Source organism: Homalodisca vitripennis, chromosome 5 (assembly GCF_021130785.1).
Source record: "Homalodisca vitripennis isolate AUS2020 chromosome 5, UT_GWSS_2.1, whole genome shotgun sequence".
Classification (NCBI taxonomy): Eukaryota; Metazoa; Arthropoda; class Insecta; order Hemiptera; family Cicadellidae; genus Homalodisca; species Homalodisca vitripennis.
Window position 1 is genome coordinate 47,726,229 of NC_060211.1, and position 11,741 is coordinate 47,737,969.

General features: G+C 30.5%; 1 protein-coding gene across 1 annotated transcript; it reads right to left on the reverse strand.

Annotated features, from left to right (window-relative positions):
- Window positions 1–1,602: 1,602 nt before the first annotated feature.
- Window positions 1,603–9,590, reverse strand: LOC124363455 (skin secretory protein xP2-like). The gene is made up of 4 exons (XM_046818704.1): window positions 9,558–9,590; window positions 7,557–7,656; window positions 6,327–6,545; window positions 1,603–2,241 (listed from the first exon to the last, which is right to left on the reverse strand). Exons 1-4 carry the CDS (start codon window positions 9,588–9,590, stop codon window positions 1,895–1,897), a joined length of 699 nt encoding a protein of 232 aa, XP_046674660.1. The 3' UTR covers window positions 1,603–1,894.
- Window positions 9,591–11,741: the final 2,151 nt, after the last annotated feature.

The following is an 11,741-nucleotide window of genomic DNA, read 5'->3' on the forward strand; positions in this document are numbered from 1 at the left end:
TAACTACCTTTACCATTTTTATACAGCCTGAACTTCACCAAGGTTTTCTGAAATCCGGGCGAAATCTTTCGCTAGGCGTAACTCGCTAACGAAGCGTTTCGGGCATATGGTTATATGAACTTTTTTTACTTGTTTTTAGCTATAGAATAAGCTCTCGAGAGATTGCCGTTTAGTTTTGATCACCCTGTATATATATATATATATATATATAATATTAAAACATATATATTTATATATATATATAATATATAAAATATATATATATATATTAGAATTAATTCAGAGGGTTATTTTGAGTGTAGTATATTATATTTCATTATCTTTAAAAGTTAAATATTATACCGAGATAGGCCTGATACACGCTTTATTATGAGGCCGCTTCCTTATTATGGATAGTCCATTATTCCACATAATACTAAAACCAGAGGAAGTCTCACAGGCCAACCAAAGATCAACAGACATGCAACCTGTGGGTATAAATAAACAAGTAGGGAGTATGCCACATCTGTCCATTAAAAAACCTTCCCTGAGGTTGCATGCAAAATTTCAAATATCTATAGCTCACGTCATTTCATTCTCGACATGTCCTGCAGACAGATAGACAGCAGGCAATTACGAAAAAAGTTGACACAAAAAAAAATGATATCATAGAACTTATTCTTGTAGAAATGAAGTTTCATGCAAAAATTAAATGAAATCTTCTCAAGAACCTTCCTACATGATAACATTTAATTTTTTTGTACATTAAATTTGTTTTCATATAAGTGTTTAAATAATAAGTCTTCACAACCAACGTCAATATAAAATAATGTATGTGTTTTAACAGTTAGACTAACTTGTTAATGTACACTGTTTGAATCTCTTATAAGTGTATGGTATTGAGTTTGTTTACAAATTGATTTATTCTACTTTTTTACTTTCTCGTTACCATCATGGTTACCTGTAAGACAGATGTAAAATTATATCTTAATACTCAGTCAGATCCAATGGAGTAATATGCACACCCAACAAAAAAAGAAAAAACTAAAAAAACAGACAGAAAAACAGGTTACCGGTGTAATCAGTATTTTATTTATGGGCATAGTGTTCTTCATATAGAAGAAATGAAGACCCATGGACAATTTCAAGTCCATGGTCAGTTCGTTTTCGAGATATTGTGTGGACAGACGGACAGAAATAAAATGTTTCCAACCTCACAAAGTGATAAGCTCCGCTAAAGTTCAGCCAATGAATATTAATTCTGAAGTAATATTACAATAATTGTATTAATTTGCTGAAATCACTTGAAATACAGCTTAGATTTTATATAAAAGGGGACTGAAACCCTAGTTTAACACACAAACTATTTTGGATTCAACAGCATTATGTTGTGTAGGTCACATAAATATAAAACAGTACCGCAGAGAGATGTTCTGTAATAAAGCTATTGTAGAAAGTTTAATATACTGATGACTGTGAACACAGCAGTACACTTAATATCAAAACAGTATGCAGGTCAGATGGAAAGTATAGGTGTTAACACATGGCATTGATAGGAATATTACACTCATTTCAATGATGACTCAAATTTTTATTTCAGGACTGATTTTAAATAAATAAAAAGTACAAAACGTTTGAGTTAAACATGTATGTGAACAATAAAAACACATTCCACAAGTATAAAATATATTCTTGCCAATAAAAAAATACTTAATTTATCAATTTGTTATATTTTTTGACAATAAGTATGTTATTGTGTGTAGCATTATAAGTACTTTGTAAGTAAATAAGCAATAAATTTACCTCAAGTAAAAGTACTTTCGTGTATTTCTATAACCTGTTATAACATTTTTTTGTGTGAAAAATTATATGACATTTATGCATACATTAATTATTGATCTTGTCTGAAGGTTCATTAGTTTGATTGGTCTGAAGGTTTTTCTTCCACAGTTTCTTGAGCATCTCCACTCATTTCAGGCTGCACTTCCACAATCCCAGGGGAAACCTCTCCCTCCACAACTGCTGTAAGATCACCCTCTACCAGTGTGAGTTTTTGCTCCACAGGAGCTTCAACAACCCCTGTTGATGTTTCAATAGGGGCAGCTACCTCCCCTTCAGCAGTGATAGGGGCAGATACTTCTCCTTCAGCAGGATTAGGGGCAGAATCAATCTCAACCCCACCAGGATTCAGTTCCTTATCTTCCTCTCCCAAAGGTATGTCCTTAGAGCTCTGCCTCAACATGGACAAGCAGTGCTGCATGTCTAAAATGTATAGTGAGTAACATTAAAGCGTCAACACAGAGGTTGCATTAGCCTACAGTATTAGCAAATAAGGATTGCGGCTGAAGAGCTACGTAGTTGCCTCACACACACACACGCACCTCCACACTCGCAAGCGCAGAGGGTTGGGGCTAGCCCGGCAACCAGCGTTTTCCATCCCGTGTTTTTCAGTAACATCTTAGATTCATGATTAAGCAATACTCTGTGTAAGTTTTAGTCTAATAAACATTTTTGGTATCATTTTTTCATTATAATGTTTAATGAAATGAAATATGTCTCTATTTTTTTAGGCAGAGTTAGAGTTTTTTAGCCCTTTCTTCCACTCAGCCTCAAATATATAAACTCATCACTTAGGATAACATTGCAAATAACAAAAATCTGAACTTTATTCACGAAGTGCATGCGTGCGTGTGTGAGAGAGAGAGTGAGAGAGTGTGTGTTAATCTACCTGGACCCAGCCGCAATCGCTATGGTAATTGCTAATTCTACAAGCATTGAAATATAGTAATATAAATAATGGGATGTTAATAACTCACTTTTTTTCAAAATCCTTTAACAAGTTATACTTCTGCGAACTTATTCTGTTGTAAAATAAATTAATCTTCGAAGTATTTTAATGTAATTGTACGAGAAAATAGTTTATACTCATTTAATATATTCATAATAACATAAAACTAAATCAAACATAAAAATCATTGTGCATACAAAACATTTAGACTTTTTTAGATTTTCAAAGTGGTCAAAACCTAAAAACTATGATGAAATTCTGATGGTATGTGATACAGCAGATATAACTCTAAAACTGGGAGTATACATTTTATCTGATGCAATGTGCAGTGCATTAAACTAAAATAAGTAAGTGGGTAGTATATTAAATCAACTCATTCACTACATATAGTTCAATGAAATGGTATACATTAATTACCTACTTGAATATTACTACATCTACCTTTAGTTGTTGATGCTTATAGTTCAAATATATTTACTTCTTCAAATACTAAAGTAAAACTTAACAACAACAATACATGTGGCACATATATTTATGGTATACTTAAGAAAATTTAACTATACATGTTACGAAAATTCATTAAAAAGATTAGATGTAACATTTTGGCTTTTATAAATGTTTGTGTGAACGATACCTTCACATTCATAGTATGAATTTTACTCTCATATTTATAGTAATTGGTTTACTTTTCCCAAAGTTTGTTTACTTCTTCGATTTTAAGTAGAAAATAATTTTGAAATGGAAGAGAGAGTGGTGTTTCCTTTAGTGTTCCAAAAATAGTAACGGATATATCCTCAATTTGTGAAAATGTTTATGCAAAAATTAAAATATATAACCAAAAATGTGCTTGGCCATATAAAATAGTTAACTTGTAACATTACACTTATTATTACAATATTGATACTCATCTTTAAGTAGAAATTTCACTTTAAATTACAGTGAAATCAACAAACAGATATTTTGAAAGAAAATTATAACATGCGAACGTTAATTCATAACTATAACATTTATATAAAGAACACATTAAAGAAATATTGATAGCCAACATTGACAGTTGAGCTTTGTGGTGCATACAAAAGGTAGAAACCTACTTTAGTATATATAGATTGTGGACACAGGTGGGGTGAAAAAGGACAAACACGGTTTTAGGTATTTAAAATGCATTTTTATTACTTTAGTCAAAAGTAACTTTAAACTACAGGCAATAAAATATCAAAAAAGGAACATGCACTAAAAAACATATAAAACACACTGATACTGTGTAAAAGTTTTTGCTACACAAAAAACAAAATTATGTTTTTAAATATCTTGTACGCTACAAAAACGGAATTCAGACTAACTAAAGTAAATGCCAACAATAATAATATAAAGATACCACAAGAATTTCATCTATCACATAAAACTCAAAACGTCTTCATTCCAGCAGAGATGGTTCGAAATAATATTATGCAGTGGCTGAAAAAAACAAAGTGTATTGAGTAAAAAAACAAAACTCAAAAAACGTTTAGATTGTGAAATTAAAATTTTATTCTTAATTACTATATTGTACAAAGAAGTTTAAATTGTACCAAAAAGGTATTTAAAATTGGCAGTTATTTATATTTTTTTCAAACTGTTAAAACTAATATAAATACTGTAAAAATGTACATTTTTAACTTCAGCCTATTTATATAGCATAGCACGATAAACATACATATTAATATAAATATAATTTATTATCTATAGATATAAATATATGTTATTTATAGACATTTATTTATTTATATCATGTGGCTTTTTGAAACAATTGGTGTCTCAAAAAATCACAAACAAGTTGAAAGTAGGTGCCAAAATTGATCTTGCAAATATCTCAGCTAAGGTATTAAGATATAACAAGCTTAGTTCACTATTTTGCTCTGATATGGTGGCCGTTCAGAGTTATAAAATTCACAAATCGGACCTAGATTAAAAGTGTTTTTGTACAAATGTAGTTGGAATCGTGTACTTATAAAAAAAACTACACTAATATTTTACTTGTTACTAAATCTACCTACTTCTTTTCATTGTGAGAAATTATTGAGATTTAAATATTTTTTTTATTTATTTGCATACAACATGCATTGATGTGTAGATCATAACATCAAAGTCAAATTCAAAATAGTATATATTTTACTAAATAAATCATACATAACTGTGTATATGAATAGAGTCAAGATAATTAGCTAAGTTGAATAATTGTAAAATAGAAAAGTACTAAAAATATTCGTGATAACAAAACATAAACATCTGAAATAACTTCCATAGACTCTATTTATTTATATTTTGCATTATTTCTTACTGTACATTTTAAGCATACAGTACCTAAAGAAATTCTGAAAACGAGTATAGCTTCCTCAGTTAAATATTGCTTTAGTTTATATTTTAATTTTGCTCTCCCTTTTGGCGACTGAAAATAATATTTTACCCATGTAACAACTAGTTTTATTTTTGTAATAATCCAAATTATGTCCATCCAAAACCTCTTGGTTCCAAGTGTCATAGCAGTGTTTTGTTTCAAATAGAACGACATTGTGATGTCCTTTGACATACATTATTGTTTCCAAGATGTATAAACCATAACATAAGAATTTAAACTTTACAAATAAGTTTTTTGCAATAATTAAATATTTTAAATCCACCATAATTCTTATGGATTTATTCTTTAATAAGCATTTTATCTAAGTTATATTTAGAAGTGGCTCAGCCTACATATTCTGTTTGATAAGTGAGAATGTATTAAAGAATGATAAATGGTTTTAAAGTGGCTAAATCACGTATTTTTTTAATTTGCCATAATTCATAAATTTCTGATGGCATTGCACTCACTACATTCTCAACACGATTTGTCTAAAATACATTACCATTAGGTGTTAGTCCTAAAATATTTTGTCTAATTTGGTTCTAGCTAACAAGTTCTGATCAATTGTTATATCCAGATTAAGTTCTTTTTCATTTTGCTTAGATAAAAAAATATTCAAAATTAGGTCTTTCTGAGCTTAGTAACAGATTTTTACCATTCAAGGAATATTTTCTAATTGATAAGTCTAGATTAGCCAATGTTTCTATAATACTATTCGACTTGCCTAAATAATTAAATTAATATGAGCTGCATATAAACACATAGAACTCATACTAACTTTCTCTGGCTGACCTCCTACATAGCATTTAAATAGTAAAAGACTCAATATGGATTTCTGAGGTACTCCATTCTTTACAGTTTGATATTTGCAACTGAATGTTGTTTACAGTAACCAGAATCATTCACACGTTCAATTCCAACATATTGCTGTCTATTATTTATATAGGAGAATAACCAAGCTCATTCTTTTGGATTACATTGCATAAAACTTTAGCTTTAACTAATATGGTATGATTTAATTTCTTATTTTTGTATGACAAACAAAATATTATTCATACACGTTGTTTACTTTTTCAACTATACATAACTTGTTTGAGAAAAACTTAATAAATTACTAACTAAAAATCATTATCTATTCAATTTTTAGTTTTTAAACTTAAACTTTAAAATGTTTCCGCTTACCTTCAATAAGCGCAGGAGTATCCTCTGGCTCATGATAAGGCCCTGGCTCTTCAGCCTCAGCAGGCTTCTCTGGCTGTGGCTCCTCCACTGCCGGTTCCTCTGCACCTGGTTCTGCTGGTGCAGACTCTGCACCTTCTACAGGTTCTGCGGCTGGCTCACCCTCTCCTTCTGGTTTTGGTTCCCCCTCCACCGGTGCAGGTTCTGGCACTGGCTCACCTCCTATGAGCAAGACAGCTGTTATATAACCCTTTTTTACCAAAAATTCAACCAATCATTTTATTCTAATATTTCGCATTATCATGGTGAAGCACAGATCCACTCTCAGGTATCAACTACCTTACGTAATAAAATGGATAACGTTTAAGTAAACACAATTAAAATAAACTTCTGATATTCCTACTGTTACGAGACTAGGGAAAGGGGTATCAGATTGCCAAAACGTCAAATTACAAAAGGGTATTAATGGTGTTATACAATGATCTCTTCGACTCTCAAGAATATAAAATAAATATGTATTGTAATGTGAATACAAAACACATGATTCAACTTTTATGTACTCAACCAATGATTCATAAATTGTTGGGCCACTGAGTATGTTGGACTGTCAAATGTTGGGCTACCAAGAGTAAACTGTAGAAGGTGACCAACAAGACGATTTAACTATCTGATATTTCTGTGAACTGTGAATTCAGTTCCATGTTCATGGCTTACATGATTCATTACTGTATATTTAACTAAAGTTGAAGTATTTTGAAACTATTTACATAAAATAAGATTGTAGCCAATATTTAATTTTTTACATTGATGACATTATATAAATTTTAAGAAACATGCTACTGTATTCGGCAGCTAAACTGAATAAATTAATTTACAGAGCCAGATATTTTCCATTTAAAAGTATTAAAATGTAGGTGTTCTATAAAAGAAGTTTATATTTACTGCGCTAAATGTTATATGTTTTTCTTGATTATTAACAAAACTAAAAAATTATAACAATGAGAGCGATCAGAGAAAAATAAAGAACAAAAAATGTGGCAAAAGGATTACACAATAAGTATTTAAAACATAAAGTTTTGTAAATGATAACAGAAATAAAAAAACATCCTAACTTCAAAACAAGACAAAAAAGACAAAATTATCTGTATTGTAGAGGTAATCTTACTTTTCAACATTATCCTCACTTCATAAGTTGACTTAATGAGGAAATACCAGAATTTTTAAGCACCTTACCTTCTGATGGCGGATTTTCTGAGAGTTCTTCCACAGCTGGTGGTGTTTCTATCTCTATCACTTCTATCTTAGACTCTTCTACTACAGCCTCGATTCCTTGCTAAACACAAATAGTTATTATTGAGGATGTGAACATCCAAGGTAAATAAAAGATTCACAATATTCACAGATTAAAAGTTTAAAACATATTCTATGATTTCATTCTGTTAATAGGTAAGGAATAAATACTTTTGTATAAAATAATAGTAAATAAGTTACTGAGTCAGGGTAGAATAAACAATATCAGTAAGTATATCGTTATAGCAAAAAATTGATAAATGTATTTTAATAAAAAATAAACTTCTCTAAAATAAAAATTTATACTTCACTGAAAATGTTGTTTACTACGTCTAAAACTGCCTGTACCATCATAAAGGTTTGTCTAATGATTCAATTTTTAAGGTTCCACAAGATACAAACTTATTTATGACACCAATATTCTGCTTTATTAATTTCTTATTGTTAATAGTAGTTATTTTTATCACTCATTTTAATACTTTATTAAAGATAAATCACACTAACATTGTAAACCAATTAAAAGTGTTAGAATAAAAAATGTACAAACTATTTAAATTTCACATTACTAATAAATTATTTCACTATAACTGGGAGAAGGGTTTTAATTTTACATGGCTGTTTAGTTTTTCATAACGTAAAAACAGTTCTTTGTGTACTTCACATATATATATATATAAGATTGCTTTTGCAATTAATCTTTACTACCTAGCTATCTTTGTAAGTCTTTAGAGATGTTGGTTGAAACAAACATGCAACATAACTGTCTTAATGGTCCAAACTAATAATGTTACCAAACTAATTAATAAGCAATTTGTATAATACAACACTAAAGCATTAACCCTTTTAGGACGAGTGGGCTATCTGTAGTTCGCTTTTGTTTTCATGCTATGATGCACGAAAAATTGTAAAATCATGATTATGCTAACATATGTCCTATTGAATTCTCTATAAATATTTAATGCGGTTATGTTGGTAATATAATTCATCTACATCTTTATCAATGGTCGCACACGTCACTCCAGCTGTGTCATCAGACAGACGATTTTGTTATGTATTTGTGTTTTTTATCCTTATTTTCCAACTAATCAAATTTTGTAGGTACTCTCACAGAAAAAAGTAAGAAACTGTAATAGTTGTTTCCCACATTAAAATTATATTTTGTTCTTAAAGTAAACTAACGAAAATATTAAAACAAAAAAAAAACAAAGTAAATGTTTTTAATTTTATAACGAATCAAATTATTATTAAATAACGTTATATTGGAGACAATTTTATTATGAGCAATAACTTAAACAGTTATATGTATCATTTTTACAAAACGTTTTCATTTTCCCGGTTTTCCCCTGTCGTTTTCAGTTACCCTTCAGAAAAAGTAGTCAGCACTTTACAAGTATGTACAAGAAAAACTTACAAAAATTTCCGTCGACCTAAAAGGGTTAAGAAATTTCTTGGACATAAACGTAAGCAGTTTCTTCTTGTGTCTTATAAGAAATACTTTCATCAATGGTAGAAAAACGGTGAAATAAAACATTTTTTTAAATTTGTGAAACCATTAAGTGTTTATATAGGTTATTATTAGTTGTGCTGGAAATGTGCAGTTTTTATAAGCCTGCATATAACGTTTTCTTTTAGTCATTTCATAAATATATGACTACAGTTACACTTTAACATAGTATTAGTAGATATGTAAGCGATTATATAGATATGATGTGCCAATATTAGCTTTAAAACTGTCAAATTAAACTCCAAAATAACAAATAATACAGAGTTCCAAAATTCCCAAAATATAAATGAAAATAAATTCTAGCATCAAAATAAAACATGAAATGCACCAACAAAAAGCTTAGTCGATGTTAGAAACCATTTTAATTTATTATCCTTAAATTTGTTAAGATAAACTTGGTAAGCCCTGGAATTTTTTTTAAAGCAAAAAGCAATATTTACAGCAAACAGTTTGAAGTCCGTCATTGGCTTCATTATGAATAAATAAATTTCAATCATAGCGAAAGCAAAAACTGAACAAAAGAAAGTGAAGCAAGAGGTTTGGGAAGTTATGAAGCAGAGAGAGAGAGAAAGAGACAGCTTGAACAGAAACAGTGATCTGAAAATACAAACGAAGATAGCATATATATACAGCTTTGTTGCTTGAAAGTGTCAGAAAGCAAAGGGAATTTCTTGTTGCAATCACCTGATTCCAGGAAGCCCATTCATATGATGACTCAGACTTTGACAGATGTTCTTCAACGCAGATGAGATAGCTGTTACTGTGTGTTTGTAACAATATACACACACCTTAGTTTGTAAAGAGAACTTGTTAGACATTAGTATAGTTATCTGTAAATTGATATGAGATACATATTGTGAATTATGGATTGCCTCTACATTAAGAAGGATCTCGGAAAACTCTAACCTCTTTGCTTAACAGTTTAATATCAGCATTTAAGAGCCATTCTAATGTTTGTTGGTTCACCCAATATATAAAATGGGTAACATAAGGGTACAAATGGATAGTAAAATTTACCCATTGACGTTCTGTGAAATGTAAGTTTTTCTGAGAAAATAAAGTCATAAAGTCATTTTATACTATGGCTAGATTGTTATTGTATTTATTTAACATTAACTTTAGAGTGTTTTGTCTTTTACTGTAACAGTGGATCAATTTAACTGGTCAAAATATCAATTTGAATAAATGTAGTAACAGTGCCTGTGTGTACTATAGAACTAAATTATTTTTATAAATAACACGTTTCAAAGAATATTTAAAGGTAAATTTTATATGTAAAGTAATGATTACAGCTTTGAAATTGTCCTTGATCTGTGATTAATAAACCTTTGCGCTCTTTTTGACTTAAAAACATCGTGAAAACTAGCACACCTTCTCTGTAACGTAATATAATATGGGTTTAGAAAACATCAGAATAGATCCTAATGAAGTGTCTACATAGACTAACACAAAATTTTATAAAGCTTATAAATAAAGTGATTTATATGTGTTTTGATGGAGAAATGGTACGTCACTCGACTTTCCCATATTAAAGTTACGTCTGGTTTCCTCTCAAATATATATTTTTCAACTTATTTTCATTTCCTTTCTCCAGTCTTTTCTATACATGTAGTTTTATAACCTGAAATGAGTCACTATAGTTATCATTATTTGAAATTTGGGAGTTGCAGATTGCAGTTTGGCCTGAAATTGGAGTAAATCAATACTTATTAGCACCTAGTACCTGCTACAGGTAAACCGCTTACAAAAAGACATTAGGCAATTTTAGTTCACACGGGATGGGGTAAATACCCCTCTGTCGTTGTGATGCTGCTCTCCCTCAGTAACCCCACCACTGCTCGGCACTCACCTGCTTGCTCTATCCCCTGCCACTTAGCGGCTAACCTCACATCAAAGTGCAAGCTCCCTGGATATGTCTATGACTACATTAGTCTGTTCAATTAATATTTTACGCTTGTATAGGCCAACACACAAAAATACAATATACTTATATAATATGTAAGTAGCTGCAGTGTAAACAAAATGGCGAGAGAGCGAAACATGACCCACACAGCTGATAAGAGATGCTTGTCCCACTCCCCACCACTGCAGGGGGCCCCTCCTGCGGGAGGCTACTCAGATATTTGTTTTTCGCAGGTTTCTTTGCAAGCGGTTTACCTATAGGATTTACCGATCACACCAAACGTACTATAGGCTGTTGCTTAAAATTATACACGAATCAGAGATAAGAAGTCCAAGAAGCAGATCTTTCATTTCATTTTAAACCTTTCCATCAATTGTTTAAGCTACTGTAATGCTGGAATAAAAATAAGATCACTCTACCAGACCAAACTGCTATAGATAAACTGCAAGCAAAGAAAGCGTTTGGTAAATGGTAGGGTCATGTTGATAGCTTGAAGCAGATTTGCGTGTATTTTTTCAGATCTGTGTACTTTTATCTTCTTACAGAGTTCTTCATTATTTGATCAAAGAAAACTTTCATATTTAAGTTCGTACAGCTACATTGTTCTATGAAGCTTTTCCTTTGTACTTTAACACACTGAAATTTTCACTGCTTAATAACATCTAACAAAACATCACATCTATATCTCAATTTAACAGTAGGCATCATCTTCCATTAACCA